This window comes from Asterias amurensis, chromosome 11 (assembly GCF_032118995.1).
Source record: "Asterias amurensis chromosome 11, ASM3211899v1".
Classification (NCBI taxonomy): domain Eukaryota; kingdom Metazoa; phylum Echinodermata; class Asteroidea; order Forcipulatida; family Asteriidae; genus Asterias; species Asterias amurensis.
The window spans coordinates 8,072,880-8,097,117 of record NC_092658.1 but is presented as its reverse complement, the minus strand read 5'-3'; the positions used below and the strand labels follow the sequence as shown (position 1 = coordinate 8,097,117).

Genomic DNA, 24,238 nt, shown 5'->3' with positions numbered 1-24,238 from the left:
TTGCCATAAGCACAGAATTCCCTGCTTCCGTAAGCGCCGATTCTGTGCTTATGGTAAGCAGAGCCATGAAATTGGGCCCTGGTTGCTTTTAAATAGTTTCGAGTGACATGGGCTTTAGAAATCAAACACTTCTCACTTTACAAACCATTGTCATCTAATTCTATGTATAATAATGGGTCAGGTTAACCATTTTATTTCTGATTTGTTTTGCAAGAGGGTCGAGTAGGAAGGGTGTTAAAAAATAGGGCAGGGCGAGGGGTAGAATTCGCAAAGAGCCAACCCCTGGAACCCACGACCTTCACATTGCTTGACGAACAAGTTTATGTTTATCTATCCATAACGCATGTGGCTGCCCAAGATGGCGCAACAAGTTCTATTGCAGGTGACGTCTGGGCCCAATTTCATGGCTCTGCTAACCGTAAGCAAAGAATTACGGAATCAGGGAATTCCGTGCTTACATCAAGCGTATTCAGAAGGTTAGCAGGGAATGTGATGCGTACTTAACGTTACTAGGCATTCTACAATTACAAAGCTAGTGCAAAAATTTTGCTTGGTCTTGCAAGCGAAGATGATCGTAAGCGCAGAATTCGGCAGAGCCATGAAATACGGCCCAGATTAGTTAGGTCATTAGAAAAGAAAGATAAATCCAAAATTACCTTTGAATCGTAAGATGACTGTAAGAGCAAACCGCGAAAGGGAGCGGAAATTTGAACATGTAGAGAAAACAAAATCAAACCAAACAGGGTTAGTTAGAAGGCATTAATAGTCAAAGTTATTCAGACACTTTTTGTACTTATTTTTTTCACAGCACACAGATGCGAGAAAAGCTTTTTTTTAAATGGTTTTCCCATAATCCAATTTCATTGACTAATCCATCCTTTATGAAAGCATCTAGCATCTAGCAAGACAAAGAGAAACTGAAGCTATTTTTAAATACTTTACCTTGTATTGTTTTGGGGTTTTAAAAAAAGGGTTTTCGGGAAAGAAGTGCTTATTTTTTAGCAAAGGTTAAAAAGCAAAATTTTAAAGAGTCAAATAGTTGGAGAAAAAAACAAATTGAAATAGAAACATAGGGTGCATTCGTTTAGCTTCCCTGGGTCTACCCCGCGGTGCTCACTCGGGTGAGCCCCTGACAAGAGCTAATCGAACGATCACACTCGCCCTCTCGTGGTGACAGCATCCACCTTGGCCACCCCAAGTGACCCACTCCACAAGCAGGGCACTGGTGCTGACCGGGGTGAGCCCCGTCAAAGTTATTTAAACGTACCGGCGCAGACCGGGGTCGACCCAGGGAAGCTAAACGAACGCACCCATTAAAGGGGACGGTCATCACATCAGGGCCCTGTGGTTTTACATGGAACTATTATTTCTAACCCAGTTACTTGCACGCTGCACAAACTGGCGCTGTCACAGCCAGCGTGAGTACGTATACACATTCAAACATTCGGGGACCTATAACAAAAGAGGACAATAGAGTCCACGGTTCGGAAAAGGTCCACAGTTCAAAAATGTGTACAAAAACCAATGGGAGCTGTTGTGAAACAATTAAGAGCATAAACAAAAGAGGGACAAAAGGAAGTCCACGGTTGCATGTGTATACAAGCTTTTGTATGCGCATGCAGTAACTGGGATAGAAATAATAAATTCCATTCACAGAAAAATCCAGAAAATGCCATGCATGGGTTGCTTAAAAACTGACCTGAGAATCCGTCTGTGATTGCAGATCTGCCTTCTCAGTAAGGCTAGATGTTTCTTCCTGGTCAGGTCTCATCTGTCGATGGACAGCCTCGTAGTGCTTACTTTCCTCTTCTTCTGAGTATTCTATACTTCCTGGACTAGGTCTTGGTGGTGGTCTAAAGAAGGAACGAGCGGGGCGAAAAAATAGTTGGAAAGATCAAACCACCTGATGTTTATAGTACCTGGGGTCGATTTCATGGAGAGCTTTAAAGGCCGAGGACACTATTGATATTTTTCAAAGTCTAGCCTTCACAGTTGGTGTATCTCAACAATGCATAAAATAAAAAACCTGTGAAAATTTGAGCTCAATTGGTCGTCAAACTTGCGAGATAATAATGAAAGAAAAAAACACCATTGTCACACGAAGTTGTGTGCGTTTAGATGGTTGATTTCGAGACCTCAAGTTCTAAATCTGAGGTCTCGAAATCAAATTCGTGGAAAATTACTTCTTTCTCGAAAACTATGGCACTTCAGAGGGAGCCGTTTCTCACAATGTTTTATACCATCAACCTCTCCCCATTACTTGTCACCAAAAAAGGTTTTATGCCAATAATTATTTTGAGTAATTACCAATAGTGTCCACTGCCTTTAATCTTGAACTGTGTATCAATCTAAAAAAGCTTAAGCATTCCCAGGTCAAAATTCTAGTTGAACCCAGAAACTGGGGTCAACTGGTTTCAACTGGGGTCAACTAGATAGTGTCCAATTTCCGTATAAAACCAACTGGTTTGAACTGTGTTCAACCAGGGTTCAACTATGTTTAATTGTATAAAACAACTGTTTTTGTACAAATTCCATATTAAACCACCTGGTTTTAACTGTATTTAACTAGTTGATCAACTGGTTCTAGTTAAACCCAGTTTAACTAGATCCACCTGGATTTTTGACCTGGGCTGTGCCATATTTCTCCTACACTACTAAACATACCTTGTGTATGAGTTAGTCCTTGAATATGCCCCGTTCCTGGATCCGCCCCTGGCCCTGCCCCTCCCGGCACCCCTTCCATTGGTTCCGCTGTTCTGCATCTCATAGGCGGCTGAGAATCCTGCATCATCTATACTCATTTGTTCCTCTTGGGTTACTCTCTTATGGGTTTTACGATCTGAAATTAAGAACACATTATCATAATGACTCGTCTTCATCCTTACTTACTGCACTGGACGCCTTTGGTAATTGTCAAAGACACGCATTCTCACTTGGTGTAACAAAAACTATGAAAATTTGGACTCAATTGGTTATCAAAGTTGCAAGAAAAAACACCCTTGTAGCACAAAAGAGTTTATGCTTTCAGATGCATACTTAAAGGCTTCAAGCCTGGAGTCTTTTAATATTTGAGTGAGAAATTACCTCTTTCTCAAAAACTACATTACTCCAGAGAGAGCCGTTTCTCACAATGTTTTATACTATCAACAGCTCCCATTGCTTGTTACCAAGTAAGGTTTTATGGTAACAATTTGTTAGAGTAATTACCAATAGTGTCCAGTGCCTTTAATATAGGTTTTCTCGGTCAAATTCGGCAAATCAGCAGTCAATTTCATTTTCGTGCGTTCGAATTAAAGCTGTTTTGCCTCTCCAGTTGTTACTGCGTTTCAAATTCAGAATTCGGCCACTCAGTTTCGTTTTGAGTCGAGTCAAATTCCTTTAGCACTCTGTTCAATTTAGCGTATCGTCATTCTTTTTCGTGACACACACGCCCCAAGAAGCGTCTGCGAATTTGAATGCTGCTTTAATGAATTGTTAAATTGAATGACTATTTTGTTAAGTCGAATGACACAACATTACATTTGACTAATCATAAAACGAAATCGAATGACCCTTTTCAGTTGCATTCGATTTCGCGCGAAATAGAATCGCTTGGAGGTTAAATTGGCTGCTCATTTTCCGAAACTGACCGAGAAAACCTATACTTGACTGGAGTAATAATTGACTCAAGCTGGACTTGAATCTGTGATCTCTGGATTAACATGCCGGTGTCGTAGGAAAATCTGTCCCCCGGCGATTCTGTCCCCCGGCGATTCTGTCCCAGCGGCCTTCTGTCCCCCCCCCCCCATATATGGGAAATTAACATGGAGGCGGTTGATTCAAGAGAGGGCGCTATCAGAACAAGTTTGTACCCATTTCGCCATATGGGGGGACCGAATCTCTGGGGGGACAGAATCTCCTGCCACACCGGGCGCTCTACTAACTGAGCTTCTCTAGCCCTAATGTTGGCAGTCTCCCTTGTGGTTTATTTACTGATAAAAGACAGTCAAATGATAACTGACCAATACATTTAGTGCAAGTTTAAGTGTGCACCATGGCTGGTCGCCCATTGGTTGACTACCGTGGTCGACCATTGGTTGACTACCTTGGTCGACCATTGGTTGACTACCGTGGTCGACCATTGGTCGACTACCGCGGTCGACCATTTGGAACCAGTTTTATGACCATGGTTTCTTCTGTGGTCCCGATAGCCTGTTGCATGCTAATATGCGTAAAGCACAGATATGTGAACCATTTAATTAATCTTATCAAACAACTATTTATTTCTTTATTTCCAACTAATACATTGCCTATGATTTGATACTGATTGTGGTTTTGAAACTGTGGAAATAAACTGATTGATTGATTGATTGATTGATTGATTGAGAGACACTACAGCGAAAATGCGAAATGAGATGGAGTGTTCCCGATGGTAGACAAGACTTTCATGTAGTCGTTCAAGTAAGTGCGTCACTGCGCATGTTCGCTGGTGGTCAGTAGTCAATAATGGATCAACTAAATACGCGCACTCGAACCTGCTCTTAGCTGTTGAAAAACTTAAAAGGGAAAATTGTTTCCCATACTGACCTTTATAGAGACGGCTTTTACCGAGCATACAGAGAGTTGCAGTGATGAGAATCAAGACAATGAGTACCACCAATCCAACAATGGCTAAGAACCACATCTCCTCATAAAACATCTTCTGGGCAACTCCGTTGGCTGATGGAGGTCAAGACACAGAAATAGAGGGAGATATAAATGATTATTAGAAAATGTCTCAACACTGGCTGAGAGTGGATTAGTCAATTAGACGAGTCTAAACCAGGCGGCTATGACTATGGCTATGACATCTTCCAGGGTTAGGTCTTTTCAGTTATCCCGCCATATCCACTACCAAAGCCATCAGATCAGATGCGGCCTCAGTCTACAATGAAACAATATGACTCTCCTGAAGAAGAGCAGAGTATACTGTCGAGACCACACCGGCTCTTTTCAGAGCCAACACTTCCACAAAAGAGATTTACGTACCCGCAAGTTTACTATTTATTTATAGTTTCTTCCTATTTATCCGCACCATGCAAAAACAATACTTAAGATAAGTAGGATTTAAAACTTTGCATGGTGGAAATACGATATGGAAAGGTTTGCGGTAACACCATGTAATGACAATCTCTAAATGAGTTGGGGTGGTTCTGAAAAGAAACATAAGTTTCAACTCGACGCTTCGATCAGTATGCTCTGATGACTTCTGGAGAAAATACTTAAAGGAACGTTACAGAATTGGTAAGAAACAAAAATCGTGAAGATCACTGATTTACATAAAACTTACAGGGTCTAATGATGATGATAGTAGAAAACATCCCTTGAAATATTTCTGTCTGAAAATTTATATTTGATGAGAAATAAATAAGCTAATGTTTCATTAGGAGTTTATCGCTCAGTGAGCGTTTTTCCATTTTTGTTTTGGCATCGATGCAATGCAAAATTTGTAATCGGTTTTCACAATTCTCTTGTGACCCAGATGGCCAATCGACCTCAAACTTCTACAGGTTTATGTACATGGTGGATACATAAAGTGTTTACACTGCCAGCAACTTTTTTGCTAGCAAAACTGATTCTGTACTGTTCCTTTAAGATGACTCTGCTTTATCTGTGCCTGCTTCTTCAGCATTCCTTTCACACCCTTCCGTTCATGAGAGAAGCTTCAAGACCTGGGCCCAATTTCATAGGGCTGCTTATAAGCAAAAACTATTGCTGAACAATTTTGTGCTTAGCAGAAATGAGAAAAACACCTGTGACATGGTAGTTAAGGTAGTATTCTTATTCTGGTAAACATAAATTTGATGTTCTTAGCTACCTTTTGTGATTGAGCAGCTCTATGAAAGCACCATAGCACCTTCCTGCAACTTGACACTTCCATGTATGTCTACTAACAATCTTATGAATATTTTCTTTGCATTAATATTAGTAATAACACATGATCCTATACCAATTCCATACAGCTGTCATGCAGATTAAATTACTGATGGAGCATTCAACTATGCTAAGCAGAGTGAAGTTGTAAGCAGCTAACTGTTCATGCTTAGCAAAACACATCTCCGCAAAGGCCAAATTCATAAAGCCATTTAACAGAAAATACTTCTTAGAAAATGTCCTTGCTGAGCAGAGAATGAGTGGGGCACCGGTCAAAATAACCTATACTTCATAGCATTTTGGCTGGTAACTATTTCCGCAAAGCAAGTTACTTCTGTGGGAAGCAGTTTTCTTTTCTGACAGCCTTTTTGAAGTTACATCCAGTTGCCCTGGTGGAAAAGCTCTGCATAGAAACTATATGAAATTGGTACTGGCTAATGTTATTCTCTGTACACAAAACATACTTTATTGGCCGAAGCCTTTCATATACAAAGTATCACAACATCGACGCTTCTTGTTATTGTGACACATTCGTATCAGCAATGTATATGTGTGTGCTAATATTTACTTCTAACTGAATATAAGCCAATTGGGCTACTGGGTAGATACAATACATGTATATTGTTAGTACACAACTTATCAATCGTTATTACTGGGTATAGTTATACACTTATATAACAGACAACGTATGCCAAACTCTACTCCAGTGTATACAGGAGAACCCTGTCTAAAAAATAAAATTTAATTCAAAGCCTGTTTTTACAATCTTCTTAAAACAATCTTATGTGCTCATTAATTGACGGACATGCACCATTCATATATGTCCAATGATGCAATGCAATGTTAAATATTATTTCAAGAAACAAGTGACATAAAAGCATACAATCCACGTGTATGTATATATCTATTAAAAAAATAGGGGAACACTTGATACATGCAGTGAGTGGATGGTTGCATGTATATACCTGGGTATGGCTCGTCTGTAGTGCCTGTGATAGAAATAAGTATCAGACAAGAGATGTCAGATCAAGGATCCGAGGAGGGGGTAAAGAGGGGGCAAAGGGGGATAAAGGGGGGTCATTGTCAAGATCAGGCATGATATTTGTGGATATGTAGGAAGAATTCATCAAGTACATGGGCTTGTACATGTACACATAATGTAGGCTCTAATAGACTTTTACGGCCTTATTAATGACTATTGTTCCTGGGCAAAAACATTGGAAGACAGACTAAAGTAGGAAGAATGTTGTGCCTGAAAGATATAAAGAGGTACCCCTTCTAGATTCTAGCATAGTTTTGGAATCTGGGCGTTGGGCTGAAGTGGACCTGGAGAGAGGCAACCGAGTATACACAGGTTATTTTTTGTTTTTATTACTATTTTGTGTTTTCTCACACAAAACTCAATATCCCAAAAAAAGCTTCAACTGATTTGATGGGTTCTGTTAGAACAAAACCCCAAATGGTTGATGGATTAGTTTTTATGTGCTTTTTGGCAAACATATGGTGCTTGAGAAGTGGAAGACAAAAATAACAAATTTTATCACACAGAAAGAAATCTATTGAAGCGAGAAAGTTTGTATTCACCTGTACATAAAAAATAAACAGAGCTTTGAAAATGTGCCTTTAAAAATGCCTGCCTGCTGTTGTACAAGACCCATATGCCTGGTCAAAAATACTTCTTAGCTGGGTCAGTCCTTGTGCTCACCGGGGCAATTGCCTCAATGCCCCTGGTCATAACCATGGGGCAATTCAACTATTCGAAATTAAAGCAACATCCCTAGCCGTGACACTTGTGTCCTTAAGCAAGACACATAACCATTGCTTCGTACTTCGGATGGGACGTTGGTCCCATGTGTTATGTAAACGCATGTAAAAGAACCCAGTGCACTTATCGAAAAGAGAAGGGGTTCGCCCGGCTGTTCCTGGCTGGATTGGCAGCATATTGCGCCACAGCACCTTGTAAACCATTACATGGTGCTTAAGGATTAGGTCTTATATCTCAAAATTCGCCCCACTCCTTGCAGTAATGATACCTGGCGCTTTGTATCCTTTGGCAAAAGGCGCATTATAAATACGGTTATTATTATTATTATTATTATCACCCAGAAGTATGACCTGTCTTACCTGGTGTAGCATAGAAGTCTACCGTAGCCTTAGGGAAGCTAATGCTGTGTGCATTCTCTGCCATGATGCGGAATTTATAGTTAGTCAGAGCCTTGAGGTTGATGTAAGAGACACTGAAGGACTCCACGGCGGGGCTCACTGAGTCCGTTAAGGTCTCCCACTCAGCAGAGCGATCTGGGTAACAGAAAGGAGAAAAAAATGCATTGGAGAGAGACTCTACCAGAGTTCAATATCATAGAGCTGCTTAAGCACAAAATACTGCTTAAAAACTGCTAAGTTTAACGATATAATATAATAAGGGAATCAATGTGTGGTGAAGAGGTTTTCAACTAGTGGTTTAAACACAACGAGGCCTAGTTCTTGATAGTTTTACCTAGACGAAGTGAGATCCACCCCGGTAAATAGTACATGATTCTATGAGCTACAAGAGCAAAATCCTCAGTAGGCAGTAACTATTTTATTCTTTTTAGTGGTGACTGTATTTTTATGTAAGCAATAAGGCCAAAGGAATTTCCCTTACAGGGACAATAAAGTTTTATTTTATTGTACTAATGTAAAAATTATAAAATGGGGCCATGGTTTTATCTTTCAAAGGAAGATCTTTGAAAAAATATGCAGATCCTGAAATCAGATTTAATCCTGATACACTACACTCTGACGGGTTCATGATAATTACCTTCTTCTTGGTATTCGATGATGTAACCGATGAGGTCAGAGGCACCAATGTCTGATGGACGAGACCAGGTCATTGTCAAGTATTCTGCTGATGGCTCTAGCTTCAACATCCCTGGTGGACCAGGAGCACCTGATGTGTGGAACAGAAACACGTAAAGCCATTGCACAGTGTCAACAGGTTCTTCTTGTCTATAAATACTCACTAGCGGGATGCCGTGCTTCGCGCGGCACCCCGCTAGGATATAAAAATCCTTTACACAAATATTTCGAACTGTGGGTGAGGGTGTTATACGCCTCTCTCAATATTTATGCATGGCGTCATAATTCTAACCCAAAATGAAGCTATTTCGCACGTCCACCACTACTTGCAGTGGCTGTACCCACCTCGTTTTGGGTTAGACAACGTACCTTATGCATCTAGAAACTATAAGGCTCCCCCGTGATCCTTATAGGGGTCTAATATGTTGGGCCTCCCTAACGTTACACGTTTTTCAAATCAGCGTTGATAGGTGAAACTGACCGTTAGCCAGCAATAACTAAAGTTTCTTTTGTACTACACTACCAAAACTTTCTCCACACACTCAATATACATTCATAATGCTTGCATTTCCTTTTTAAAAAACATCGTCAAAAATGACATTTTTACGTCCCACGATACATAGCGTTGCTACAGCACTATAAGTAAAGGGAGTTTTTGGAACATGCTGTGTGCCACAAATCTAATTTATCTACTGTTTTTTTTTTCGGGGGGGGGGGGGGCGGGGGTGGTAAGAGCGTAGGCCTCTTTTTAGTTTATTCTCATCTGAATTGGTCTTGTAAACTTTCTGGTCAATAGGCTGCATGTATAACGGGAGCACTTAACGTGAACGTCAAAAAAGTGTTTTGCAGGCAGAGATGCCAAGGCTAGCTATGTGTGAGATTTTTCAAAGCTCAACCCCCATCCCCCCGGAAAAAAATTGCCAGTTTAAGAAGGCCTTTTTAAATCGCCGCCCAACCTTTTTTTTTTTTTTTTTTTTACAAATTAATAAAACAATGTGAAATTTAATTGTGGACAAAAAGTGTTTCATAATGCATCAAAAGCCTCCTCAGAATAATTAAAACTCACTTGAGGTACACAGGAGATGTTGATGGTAATGTGGAGGTTCGATTGTGTCAGATTATATCCTTCCAAACTTGAAAAAAATAGACTAAAAATGATGTCCAAAATCAATCGCTCACTTCTTCTGCCTGTTGTGTCTTCGCTAGTGGAGCGCATTTCAACGAATTTGCTAAAAGAATCGGAACAAACTTGTGCGCAATAAGCGTTTTGCGCTCTGCCGAATTTGAGCTGAACCTACTGGATGAGCAAAAGCGTGCGCAATCTGCAAATTTGCGCTCTGTTTGTACAAATTTTGTACACAAAATGTCGTTAATTTTTTTTCCCGATCTCGCCCCAATAATGGTTGATGTGCGTGTGAGCGTGAGACAGAGCCCAAATGCGTGAGTCTCACGCCTAATGCGTGAGACTTGGCAGGTCTGGTTTTGTTTTATTGTCACTTTGGGCTTATTGCATCTCGCGAAATTTGAACGACAAACGACACAATTTCTGACCGCGTTCATGTTCACGCTGCTCTAGGAACAAACCTCCATACATCCCATATCTCTGGAACCCTATATCGTACAAACTAAATAAAAACGATACACTCGTCCCCACTCCTTAATTTTCTCTAACTTATTTCACTTTCAGAAAGCATGTCAAGTCATGTTTAGGGTTTGTTATGTCCAGTTTGGGTCAATAGACAAACTCCTAAAAATGTACCCCATTCAGCCGCACGAGGTCTCTTTTGTTAATATTATCTCCATCAGTAACCAACCCGACGGGCCGATGGCTAAATTAATCTTCATAATGGATTTGGCAAAATGTACATTCTGAGACCTGACCGACACACTGCTCTAACCAATTTTGTGAATGGACTTATTCAAAAGGAAACTTAATGTCGTTTTGCTTAACAACTTTGACCAAATGCAAAGCAAAGTTCTTTTTTTTACAGCTTCAAAACAGCCTTTGACGTGTGTGTGTAAGTTTCACCATAGAGTAAGGAATGGTTTCACAATTCTACCGCCATGGTTAAACTCTGAAACTGCAACATTATACCTCCATGAACAGACCGTATTCTAAAACGGTATTCATGTACCCATTTGAGTTTACTGGCAAAAGGTCCAAGGTCGCCACCCACTGTCAACCTAAAGTGGTCCCACGGCGACCTTCTTCACCAAGCAACAGGTGGCCTGTCTCAAACCAGACAACACACCACTCACAATACACTGACCAGAATGGCTCTTTGTGTAAGGCCCCCCCCCCACCCCCAAAATGTTATTAATTGTAAAGTTCCCTTAGACACCTTCCAACCTATAGCCGGCCCTACCCAATGTTTCCAAATTATTAAGCTTCCGTTTGATCCCATCCTTGTTCATCATGATAATTCTCATGCCGTTTGGAAGTGAATGCTTTTTTATAAATATTCTCCATTTAATCTTTTCAACAAATGAGTCACCCGCAGAAGGATTTCTAGGAAGTCTGATAACAACGTCGACCAGTGGTTGACACATGGTCACCTGCGAAACATCAATCTACGGTACTTAATCCATTCAATGCAAATTCGGTCAAATTCGTGAGATTGGTTTCGGATTTGTCCTGGCACCCAGCCTCTTCGACCCTTTCGACCCTGCGCGGCAATGAATGGACCAATCCGGAGAACCATGCTTAGTACAACACAAAAGTAACCTGACCAAAAAGGGCGGATCGAATGGCGGGTGGGCGTTCAAGGGGCAATGAATGAACCAATCCGGAGCACCATCTGCGAAACACTGTCCAATGAGTCGCCTGTCAGAAAGATTTCTAGGAAGTCTGGTAACAACATCGACCAGTGGTTGACGCACGGTCGCCGCCCAAACTTCCTCCAATCACATGACTTGTAAGTGCGAGTTTGGATCCGGGTTTTGCAGACTTGCAACCCGACGTCTGAAACCACACAAACGTATTGAATTCCACACAAACAACCGTGTTGGATTCCACAAGGATGCCATACCACTGGACCTTCTAATTTTCAATCCAAGATGGCGCAGGTTACGCTTTTAATAGTATAGATAGTGTCTTGTCTTTAAATACTCATAGTGAGAAACGCACCATAGAAACATATTCTGGTATGCGCAGTGGCTTCTTATATAAGTGCTCATATCCGTCACTCAGTGACGCCCAAGGCACTCCAACATTCAGTATGTTCCTGCAAGCTTTATGTGGGACTATGTTTGAATTATGAGACCTACTCCTTTTACATAGCACCATGTAATGGTTTACAAGGTGCTGGGGCCCAATATGCAGCCAATCAAACTGGGAACACGAAGGCGAACCCCTTTCTCTTTTCGATAAGTGCACTGGGTCCTTTTTCTGTGCGTTACAAAACACATGGGACCAACGGCTTTACGTCCCATCCAAAGGATGATGCATCATGGTTAAGTGTCCGGCTTAAGGAAACAGGTGTCACGACTGGGACTCGAACCCACACTTATCCCTACAAAGCTTATGTAGTTTACTACTTACCCACTTGAGGTCCAGTTGTAATGTTGGCCTCTGCATACGGACCGTAGCCTCTGGCATCGCTCTTTGCCTTGACTCGGAAGATGTACTTGGCAAATTCTCCCAGGTTGTCCACGCCATACATCAGCAGTGGTTCATTAATCTCAACCGTTATAGTTGATATCTCGCCTAAAATATAATAAGGAAAACATTATTTAAATAAAGATTTTTTTTTTTCTTTGCACAATTTCCATGCAAATTATTTTCCCCGAACCACAACTTAAAGCAGGGTATACTTTTGGTTATTGTCAAAGACAAGTAACCTCACTTGGTGTATCCAAACAGACTGTGGCATGTCTCAGACATTGTTTGAACTTCTGGAACCAAGTTGGTCCCAAACAAATTTAGTTTTAGGTGTGTCATTCTGCTTCTTAAACTACTTTGTTCAATGTACTATAAATGTCTATAAAAATCATATCAAATTTTTGGGAAAGTAAAATTTAGACATAAAATATAAAAACAGGAAAAAAGAATTTAAAAAAGACGACAAAGAAAACCAGAGAATAATACTTTTAGTTCAAACTGTTTACTCTTTTTCAAAAGACGTGAGACTTGCGGAGTCTATTTTGAAGTAAAATTTTTTTCAATTTACAGCCAACTTTGAGAGCCATTTTGTTCTGGCAACAACGTTTGGCTACAACATTTGACCCGTACCGTCTATTGGTGTGACACTCTCATAGTACACCTGATATCCGGTAATTCTGCCGCAAGGAAGCTCCGGGGTTTCCCAGGTGACGTTGAGAGAGGACATCCGGATCTGACGGAAACTGACCAAAGATGGTACGCCAGGAGCTGTAAAGAGGAGGAAATAATAAAGATGTGGTTCAAAAAACAGAAAGGACTTGTTTCAAATTTTTTTCTGGGCCTTCAGGTTTGGGCTCCCTTTGATATTGAAGTACATAACTTGTACAGGGAAACTGTAACTGTTTGATTATTTAAATATAGTTACATACAATAAAACTAAACTGTGAAAACTCCATATAAAAGGCGGTTGTATTTTGGGGGTATTGCCAACATTTTCGGAGCAGAAAGAATAAAACTGTGCTTAACTGTTTTACATAACCACATTACTTCAAAGTGTTCATTAATGTTCATATATACCTTCCATTTAAAGGCAGTGGACCAAATTTGAGCTCAATCGGTCATCGAACTTGCGAGGTATGAATGAAAGAAAAAACACCCTTGTCACACGAAGGTGTGTGCATTGAAATGGTTGATTTCGAGACCTCAAGTTCTAAATCTGAGGTCTCGAAATCAAATTCTTTGAAAAAAACTTCTTTCTCGGAAACTATGGCACTTCAGAGGGTGCCGTTTCTCACAATGTTTTATACCATCAACCCCTCCCTATTACTTGTCACCAAGTAAGGTTTTATGCTAATAATTATTTTGAGTAACTACCAATAGTGTCCACTGCCTTTAAAGGAATATCAACTACAAACATTTCTTGTGGTGTTTTGCATATCTTTCATCAGAACTTCAAGTTCATATCAGATCTCAAACAAACAAAAACGTTTGCATATATAAACGGCACTCACCACTTGTGGAAGTTGTGCCTGAGGTCTGCGCGCTATCTGGTCCATCGCCAGCCGAGTTGAATCCAATAACAGTCAGTGTGTAGTCTGTGTAGCAATTCAGACCCTCAAGGTTGGCTTGGGTCTCTTGGCTCGGGAAGGTCTTGGTGCGTTGTGTGCCGGACTTGTCCGATGTCTCCCAGTAGGTGATCTATCCAATACAGATTATAATTTAGGACTCAATCTCTACTCTTTCCTTGTAATATTAGTCTGGATAAAGTCTGAATAATAATTGGGAACAGCGAATGGCAAACGTATAGCTGTATGGAGACTTAGCTGATAAGATCAGGAACTAGGGAACAAGATTTGCTGGGCAATGTAGTAAGAGCAAGATTTCAAATTTAAGCAGTTACTTGTGGTCAAGCAAGTCATTTTATCAGGCATTAATCCAATCTAACTCGCAACTGGTTTATAGACCTAATGCATAGACGCCATCCAGCCGCCATCTTAGAGTTAAAGCGACAATGATATAATGGAAAAACACAGATTTGTACGCACAGCGCACAGGATTGGCCAATGAACAACCTCCTTTTGACCTCATGGCGAGGGCTCCCTACTGAAATTATGTAATATGCATAGGGTCTATTTTTCTAAAACAGTGAACTCTTACCCATCTTCACACAATTAGCCAATAATAAGACACATACACAGCTCATGGGTTTATGTTGGTGTATTTCGGCACAGCGGTGCCTGCCTGAGACCAGGCAGCCATGGTTGCTCAACCGAACATCAATAAGAGGCATAAACAGCTCATGGGTTTATGTTGGTGAATTTCGGCACAGCGGTGCCAGCCCGACACCCAGCACCAATGGTCGCTCAACCGAACACTATTTCAACTTCTCGTGCTTACCTTATATCCCTGTAGCCCTCCATTCTGTGAGTCTAAGGATAGGGCATCCCATGTGACCATCAATGAGGACGGGCCTGTTGCTGATGCACCAACATTACTTGGAGCTGCCGAGGGTACTGTAAGAGAAGGTTGGACAAAACACGCAAACGATTTATTAATTTATTAATTTATTAATAAACTTACAGTTTAAAGACAAAGTTGTGTGGTTTTTTTTCATTGTTTACCCCTTTATTTTTCTGTGTGCTTACTGACTCTCTCTCTCTCTACGAACTGTGTACCTCTAACCTTAAAGTGGCCGTCTGGCCTTGTGAGTTGAGTGATATCTCATTTTTATTATTATTAAAAGAACAAAACACTTACTTGCGACTCCAACATAATCAGTAACTGGTAGACTGTATGGCCCTGCTCCCCTGACATTGTAGGATCTAACTTTGAACTCATAGTCTTGGTATCGGACTAGATTGGTCAGGAGAAACTCCAGCAGGGCGGGGTCGGTCGTCACTCTCTCCAACGAGGCAGCGTCGTCATTCTGGAGCTCCTTGTAATAGATGCGGTAGCCAAGCAGAGGGCCGTTATGAGTGTCAGTGGGTGGAGCCTATGGAAATAAACACATGGTAGTTGATTTAATAGATGGAAATTTGCATCGGGGATAAAGAATATCAGTTTTGGTTTTACCCATATACACCGATATGTGTTAGCACTGAATACTCAGTACTTTCCCCAAGCTCTGTAAAAAAAACACCAGAGCAATATGACAGGATAGTTGCTTTAAATGATTTATACGCATGGTAAGTGGAACCCACTGCTGGTTTCAATCCTGCATAGTTGTAAAATTAACCTGTGAAAATTTCATGGTCACGTTTTTGAGATATTGCTAAAAATCTGGAGCAGTTATGCCTGCAATACACGATCTGAGAAACTCTGCTGTCAGTAACGATCTCAGATTTAAATTTTAAGGGATAAAAAGTGATATCTTTTTCTATAACCACAAAACTTCAAAATTCTTAAAAAGCTTTCTACTATCCAAAGCTGCTGTACTACTTACTAAGTAAGTTTTTATTGCCATAAATTGTCAGAGTCACTACCAAACGTCTACTGACCCTTTAACCCCAAAAAGAGACTTTGACAGATAGAGTTAATTTCCAGGATATATCTTGACAAATCCAAGGTCTGGAAATCAGGCTTGGACCTGTTCACTTACTGTCCAAGACACCATGACAGACGTTGGAGTAACTGGAATCACTTCTTGGATGGAGGGCTGCCCATCAGGAACTGTAATCATACAAGATACAAAATTACATTCTTAAAATTGATCGAAACAAAAGTTGAGAACAACAAAACCTTCCACCCAATCGTGGGCTCTCCTCATGCACAAGCTTACTTATCTTGCTGATTCCAGTGAATTTTAGGTCAATACGTACAAATTACGGCGGATATGCGAACATTTAGATTACACAGTAAGGTTTTATAAAACCAAACATAACTACCCAGTAAAAATCTTTAGGAGGACCTCGTTTCAAGTCAGCGGGCTGCGTCAAAATTTAGGTTAAAGATACACCCCCACTTCAGAATAATCCTAGGGAGAACCCTCTCATCCCAAGAAACTGATCATTAAAAAAGTAATAAACACTATCCCTTAACAACCCAAAGCCTGTACCCGTTGAGATGGACATGTGACTGACAAACCAGACAACTGGGAAAGGGGCAGGGGGATGGAAAGAGGAGAGAAGGAGCTAAATTATAGAGGGGAGGAGGATTGATCCACAAGGGGAGGGGATTGAGGGAGGGAAGGGGTACTGGGGAAAGGGGAGACACACACAAAACAGTCTTGATATTTTTACCATCTTGATCCGTCGAGATCTTGTCGGAGTCATCACTGTAGTCGCTAGGTCCAACATCATTATGTGCTCTAAGGCGAAACTGGTACTCTGTGTACGGTGATAACCTGTGCAGTAGGGAATAAGGGTTCGATGAAACTTTATATTAATAAAAATTATAACAATAACAACAAACGCTTTTCACACCCCAGGGCGTCTCAAAGCGCTTCAAACATTATTGTAACCCCCCTTGGTGTTCTGGGCCCTATTTCATAGCACTTCGTTGTCTAGCCTGTTTCACTCCACTGCAGGAGGAAAGCCTCTGCGCTGTCTGTTGCCAAGCCCCTATAGAGCGCTTAATGGTAAACCAATTCTTTTGCTAACTGTAACAGAATTTTTTTTAAAGTTTTTAAGCATAAACGTATTTCACAGGTTAGAAAGAAAATAGGGCGGTCATCTTGCGGACGTATTGTTACGTCATTCATTCACAAACAGTAAGCACAAGTTAGCATGGCTTTTTGTGTGTTAACGCTAAGCAGCACTATGAAATGGAAATCTTACAGTAAGCACAAAGTCAGCCAGTTAGCAGTGCTAATAAATTTGGCCCAGACCAGATACAGTTGCAAACCCACCAAAGTGTTACACTCTATGGAAGCACAACACCCAAATTCTTGGACTCTTACAAGATTGACACATGCATAGCCTATGGCTTTCTGTTGTTGCTTTGCATTTATGGCCTTTGATTGGCAAACCTAAGTCGGCAAAAAACACTTACTCATCCACAACATAAAATATGACTTCTGGATCTACGTCGATGGCATAATCTTGGAAGTCTGCATCGCCCTCTTTGACCTGGATGCTGTAAGACCGTAGAGGGCCATTACCGTCCGACCCGGGGGTCCATGAGATGCGAGCTTCTCGGCTTTGGATGTGATCCACGTTAGGCTGGGATGGGGCAGTAGGGATGGCTGAGGGTAAAAACCAAACATGGGAGACACAAGTTACAAATATGTCCCCCCTTTCAAGCCTTGTTTATAGGCAATGTGACATGTGACACCACATGTTTATACTAGAGCCATAGAGCAGGCACGATCAGGGCTCAATTTCATAGAGCTGTTTAGCAGAAAATAATGCTTGACAAATTTCTTTGCGGCAAACAAATGGGGCACCAGTCACCCAATTCATACTTTAAGTAGTTTTGGCTGGTAACCTGTTTCTACTAAGCGAGACTGTTGTGTGCTTAGCAAGTTTGTGTGCTTACAGTCTTCATGAAATGGAAGATTACATAAAATCATTTTGTAGAGATTTGCATTGTCTGATTTCATTAGACGTTTGACTTGAAGAAAGGTGGCACATCTCAAAACTTGTTCAGCTGGTTTTTTTTTATGACTCTTGAGTTAGTATGGCAATTATGACACAAAATGTATGACACTTATATGACAAAATGTATGACAATTATGACACTGTATGAAAACACAGCCTTTCTCTTCAGGCTTCATGAAATTTATACCAGATTTTGATCCTTCTTTGGAAACTTACTCCTATCATTGGTGGTGTACACGAGGGCTGTGGCATCCTCGCCCCAACCTAGCCTGGTCTTAGCCGTGACATTGAAGATGTAGAACATGTTTGGTAAGAGGCTTGATACGGTGAAGTCTTGGTCCATTCCTACCTCGTTGACCTGGCTAAAGCTATCCGGGTATCCCATCTCTAAGTGACTCACCTGGAATGAGACAAACGGACATTAATAAATAATAATAATAACAAGTTCTCATATAGCACATTTCACAATAATCAGCAGTTAGCTTGGTAGGATTCGAACCCGCAACCTTGTGATTGCTAGTCCAGCAGTCTAACCACTGGACCACACCGAGCTTATACATTCTGATTGGTCGAAATGTGATCATGTGTTTTACTGGTCTTAATTATTATTTTTAGTTTCTGGTATTAAGACCAAGCATGCCATAGGAATTGAAATTAATCACTGTAGGTCACAAACCTTAGGAAACCTGTTTGGCTGCTTGGAATGTGGTCCAGAAACACCAGGGTTAACCCCTACTCTTCCATGATAAGTCTTCTAGGTTTCATTAAAAATCAAACACTTTCGATCTTGGCTGTGCTGCGTGGTCATAATGGGTTGATGTGGCTGGCAGCTGAATGCGCCCTTGCATGCCTGCTTCTCGAACACGTTGTAGCCGCGTCCTTCGCAATTCAGCTCTTAGCTGCGAGTAAGGATGATTAGGCCCCCCAAGTTATTATTATTATTATTATTATCATTACACGCACTACAAGGGACCTACAGCTATATATCCCATCCAAAGGACAGAGCAACTATGGTGAAGGCTCTTGCTCAAGTGCCACAACCAGGACTTGAACCCACACTCTGCTGATCAGAAACACCAGAGCACGAGTCCCAAGCTCTCAATCAATCTGCCATGACACGCCACTAAATAAGAAAAGTTGTACCAACCCGATAGCCCACTATCTCTCCATTGGGCTGCATTGGAGACTGCCATGTGATCATCACCGACGTATCAGTTACCACTGGAAATAGGATACCAGTGGGTGGTCCCGGAACTGTTATGAAGAAGAAAAGCATGATACATGATAAAACAGGCCCCAAAAATTAACCACAGCAACTGCTGTAAGCACCAATGTCAGTTTCCTAACAAATCGCATACAACAAGCAGGACAAAGGTCCCCGGATCTGAAGTTCAGCCCCTCAAAAACGAAAACTACACAACTCTTGGGCCTGACCCTCTTCTTAGACATGTGAAAAAGTCCAGTCCAGGATATCAAGGACCACTGGACACGTTTGGTAATTATCCCAACATGCATAAAATAACAAACCTGTGTAAAATTTTGGCTCAATAAGGTCATCGAATTTGCCAGAGAATAAGGAAAGAAAAAACACCCTTGTTGCATTACTTTGTGTGCTTTTATTGTTTGCGTGAGAAATTACCTCTTTCTCAAAAACTGTGTTACTTCAGTGGGAGCCATTTCTCAAAATATTTTATATTATTTTGAGTAATTACCATTAGTGCCCAGTGCCCACTACCTTTAAAGCCTAGGCTTGGTATTAGAGGTTTTTATCCTCTCTGAACACCCCGACATTGAGGATTCTACTTGAAACCTACCAGATTCTTCAGTTTCCACAATCACTGCCTGGCTGGATGTACCGTCTCCCATGCGGGTGTACGCTAGTACAGTCAGAGTATAACTTGTATACCCACGCAGCCCTGTCACCATGCCCGTTGAGGCGTCTTCACCTGGTACGTCCAGGACCTCTGTGCCCGAATTACTCTGTTGGTACATGTACAGCACCTGCACAGTGGGGGAAAAAATACAGATATTATTTCTAGGCAAACTACTATGTCAGGTTTTAAACCACTTTAAGGCCCAATTTCACAGAGCTCCTTACGCAGAAAAAGTAGCTAAACACAACACACATTTGCTTACTAGAATAAGGTTACCAGGCAAACTACTATGTCATGCGTACAATTTGTTACTGGTGTCCTGCTCATTTCTGCCTATTAGCAGAAAATTGTGATGCAATATTTTCTGCTTAAGCAACTCTAATGGCACCCTCGGCATCGCCTCAGGTGTACTAAACAACATGGACCCCGTCACAGCGTGCAACAATTATATAATGTTGAAAATCAGCATATTCGCCAGACAACAACTGAAAGCATAACCTTGTAAGATAAGGTTTAAAGGCAGTGGACACTATTGGTAATTACTCAAAATAATTATTAGCAAAAAATCTTTCTTGGTAACGAGTAATGGGGAGAGGTTGATGGTATAAAACATTGTGAGAAACGACTCCCTCTGAAGTGACGTAGTTTTCGAGAAAGAAGTAATTTTCCACGAATTTGATTTCGAGACCTCAAGTTTAGAATTTGAGGTCTCGAAATCAAGCATTGGAAGCACACAAGTTTAGAATTTGAGGTCTCGAAATCAAGCATTGGAAGCACACAACTTCGTGTGACAAGGGTGTTTTTTCTTTCATTATTATCTCGCAACTTTGACGACCGATTGAGCTCAAATTTTCACAGGTTGGTTATTTTATGTATATGTTGAGATACACCAAGTGAGAAGACTGGTCTTTGACAATTACCAATAGTGTCCACTGTCTTTAAGGCTATGCATGGAGGAAAATACTAAGTAAGTAAGGTTAACGGTGACATGATGTAGTGGCTCTGAGAAGAGGCCGTTTGTTCTGTTTGACGTTTCAGTCAGTGTGCTTTGACCGTCTACTGGAGAATGCTTGTCTCTGCTGTGTATGTGAGCTTACGTAGGGTTGGTTTTTTTTTTTTTTTTTTTTTTACCTTGTATCCGAGAATAGCTCCATTCTGATCAATCTTAGGCACTGGTCCCCACGTGACTGTAATGGTTGTAGCACCGGTGGCCTGAGCAGCAACGTTAATCGGTCCAGAACTAGGCACTGCGTTGAGAAGGGGATAAGAGTAGACAGGAATCAAGGAGAATTAGACAATACTGTTTTCAAACAAAACTACACTGCAAAGTTAGTTAAATAAGTTATGTTGCTAAGCTATGATTCCACAATAAAACTATCTCAAATGAGGTATACCACAACAATGATAACATCTCAAATGAAGTTTTTTGTTAAATGTTTTAATTTTGTTAAATAGTCTAATTTTTTACTAACACAGATCGCGCAATGTTCTAAGTTCGCCTGAGTTACTACTACCTCTGTGCAAAATGTTTAAATTCGTGCAGGGGAACAAAATTTGCCATGAAAAATGGCTTTACTTCGACACTGATGATAACTTCCAAACTGATTTAGACCATCACCTCCCACAGTGGAAATATTTGTCTCAAGGTCAATTTACCCCAGGGCTCGCCCTGACACTAGCCAGGTCTACATTGTTGAGTAAAACCTGCTAGGGCCTAGTAAACACCACCTCTCCAACTGTCCCTGTGAGCTACTAGAAACTTTGCAACCTACTTGCTTAAAATGCTCAGATTTTTTTCATTCAGATTTGAATAATAAATGTTTTAAATGTGTTCATTAATACATCAGAAAGATACATTTATGACAACACATATTTAAAATCAGGGCTACTAAAACTTCCTGGGGGCAAGCTAAACCTAGACTTTTATTAAGCCTTACTGGCTACTTAACAAAAAGCTTAGAGCAAGGTCTATTTACCCGTATCGCTGGTTCTCTCAATAAGGGCGCTACTGGCTGGTCCCCTGCCCTCCTCGTTTCTAGCCTCGATCTGCACTGAGTATTCAGTCCACTCCTGGAGACCGGTGATGATGTACTCTCCAACGTAAGGGTCAGGGAAGTAATAGCTCCCGGATGGAGGGTCAGGGGTCATCGTGTTGACCTCAGTCCAGGATATGATGTAGCCGAGGGGTTCGCCACTCCATTGGCTGTCCAGAAGTGGCTACAGGGAGAACAAAAACACGATTCAAATTTCATTTGATTTACTTTAATCTGACTGTGAAGCTGAGGATTCTCAGAAAAAGCGAACTTAGACACTGTACTATTTCAAGAACTCATTGGCACAAGACAAGGAATTATCAGTTTCTGATGATTCAACACATTCTTCAATATCAACCTTCACATTGTTCTAAATTGTCAATCCATACAAATTTGATGTAGACTTGTGTCTAGATAGATTTCTCCAAAAACTTCATCTGGAACCATTTTTGACCAGGGGCCAGTTTCATAGAGCTGCTATAAGAAAAAGAAAAAATGGTTGACACAGTCCTCCTCGGCAAAATAAGCAGAATACCAAGTGGTACATTGATATGGCTTTTTGTTGTGCTTAATTATTTTTGTACATATAAGCAGACGCATGAAATTGAACCCAGAGAGATACAAAAGAAATAACTATAAGGTCAATCCTCATGAGCTTACCACCCAGCGCACTCTCAGAGTGGTCTCACTAGTGGCACGGACTGTCACCTCACGTGGGGCGATTTCCGGAACTGCAAACAAAAACAACAATTTTGACAATAACAGATGACGAACTCTTGATCAGTTTTTACAAATAAAATTTTCAACATGTACATGTATGACTGAATGCTTTCAAGTAGATGGGTATTCTGTGAGCATTTTCTTTTCTCCTGAAGACAAGCAGAGTTTACTGTTCGAAACGCTGAGACCAAACCAGCTCTTTTCAGAGCCAACACTCCCTCAAAAGAGAATTATTACATGGTTGTACCCTCAAGTTTACTATTATTTGTAGTTTATTCTTATCCGTCACACCATGAAAAGCTTCAAAAGTCAATAACATTTACCGTGTCAAAATATTACTTATTGGTCACTGAGGGTTTTCTTGTTCTTTTAGGTAATAGGGGTCGGTCAAATGAATAAAAAAAAAGTGAGGGGGTCAAAACACTTTGAATTAGAGAAGGAGAACTTTGAAAACTCACTATCTTGCTCAGTCTGTATCTGCTCAGTGCTCTCACTCGCTGGACTTTTCTCGACGACGTTCTGCGCCCGGAGCCTGAAGCTGTAATCCATGTACGGGATGAGCTCGGGTATTGTGAAGCCATCAGCGTCTGGGTCGTGGTGGTTGTAGATTACCAGCCAGTCTTGGCTGGTGCCCACCATGGCCTCAACGATCCATGTAGAGATGCTGGTGTGACCTGCGAAGCCCGGAGTGAACTTGATATCCACACTGCGGGACTTGATGTTGGAGAGGGTTAGCCTAGTGGGTGGGCCGGGTGGCACTGTGGAGAGAGAGACAAACAAAATAGTTTATTATTTATATATTTCTGGCAATGAAATCAAGGATGCCTCGTAAATGAACTTAAGCATTGTATCTTGCAAGCCTGAGAAAAACTGTACACAATGGTGCTTGCTATGTGAACCAGAAACATTGGGGTAAACCCCTACTCGTCCACGATAATTGTTTGTGGTTCTTTAACGTGCACTACGAAATACTAGTACACAGGACCTATGGCTTTGGGGGGCCTTGTCGAAATTCCCCATCTGAAGATCTGAAGGACAAAGCAACTAAAGACACTGGACACTATTGGTAATTGTCATAGACCAGTCTTCTCGCTTGGTGTATCTCAAAATGTACTTAAAATAACAAACCTGTGAAAACTTTGTGTGACGCTTGTCACACGAAGTTGTGTGCTTTCATCAGATGCTTGAATTACGAGACCTCAAAATCTAATTCTGAGGTCTTGAAATCAAATTCGTGGAAAATTACTTCTTTCTAGAAAACTCAGTACTTCAGAGGGAGCCGTTTCTCACAATGTTTTATACTATCAACAGCTCCCCATTAATTGTTACCAAGTAAGGTTTTATGCTAATAATTATTTTGAGTAATTATCAAGTGTCCACTGCCTTTAAAGTATCTTGCTCTAGGACACAAGTGCCACAACCGAGACTCAAACCCACAAACACTTACCTGTCTATTGAATTATGTGATCTTTAACGTTCAAAGAAAAGTGTGCAAAGGAACTGTGTACTGAGATTGTGTAAGTATTCTGAAAGCAAGACTTACATGGTGGTACACCAGAGCTGAAGACCAGTTCGGTGGGCGGGCCTGCTCCCACTGATGTCAATGCCCACATGGTTAAACTGTACATGGTTGTGGCTGTCAGGCCAGTCACCGTGTACTGGGTCTGCCCGGCTAGTAATCTGATTGGCTGAGCCGTGCTGTCAGTTATGTTGTACTCCTCCCACTGGATCTCATAGCCTGAA

General features: G+C 41.1%; 1 protein-coding gene across 2 annotated transcripts in view; it reads right to left on the bottom strand.

The window, feature by feature from the left end:
• LOC139943757 (protein sidekick-2-like) overlaps window positions 1–24,238 on the bottom strand; it is a 77,262-nt gene that overhangs the window by 4,088 nt on the left and 48,936 nt on the right. Inside the window, exons 19-40 of one of the 2 annotated variants that reach the window (XM_071940539.1) lie at window positions 24,039–24,233; window positions 22,954–23,253; window positions 22,436–22,506; window positions 21,719–21,959; window positions 20,874–20,989; window positions 19,683–19,869; window positions 19,016–19,122; window positions 18,085–18,268; window positions 17,321–17,513; window positions 16,570–16,673; window positions 15,930–16,000; window positions 15,089–15,323; window positions 14,729–14,844; window positions 13,843–14,029; window positions 12,962–13,099; window positions 12,272–12,436; window positions 8,693–8,821; window positions 8,017–8,190; window positions 4,567–4,698; window positions 2,665–2,839; window positions 1,700–1,853; window positions 657–674 (exon numbers count right to left, since the gene is read on the bottom strand). In XM_071940539.1, the coding sequence (XP_071796640.1) occupies window positions 657–674; window positions 1,700–1,853; window positions 2,665–2,839; window positions 4,567–4,698; window positions 8,017–8,190; window positions 8,693–8,821; window positions 12,272–12,436; window positions 12,962–13,099; window positions 13,843–14,029; window positions 14,729–14,844; window positions 15,089–15,323; window positions 15,930–16,000; window positions 16,570–16,673; window positions 17,321–17,513; window positions 18,085–18,268; window positions 19,016–19,122; window positions 19,683–19,869; window positions 20,874–20,989; window positions 21,719–21,959; window positions 22,436–22,506; window positions 22,954–23,253; window positions 24,039–24,233 (3,392 nt within the window). The remainder of the gene's footprint in view (window positions 1–656; window positions 675–1,699; window positions 1,854–2,664; window positions 2,840–4,566; window positions 4,699–8,016; window positions 8,191–8,692; window positions 8,822–12,271; window positions 12,437–12,961; window positions 13,100–13,842; window positions 14,030–14,728; window positions 14,845–15,088; window positions 15,324–15,929; window positions 16,001–16,569; window positions 16,674–17,320; window positions 17,514–18,084; window positions 18,269–19,015; window positions 19,123–19,682; window positions 19,870–20,873; window positions 20,990–21,718; window positions 21,960–22,435; window positions 22,507–22,953; window positions 23,254–24,038; window positions 24,234–24,238) is intronic. The other variant, XM_071940540.1, reaches the window with a different exon arrangement.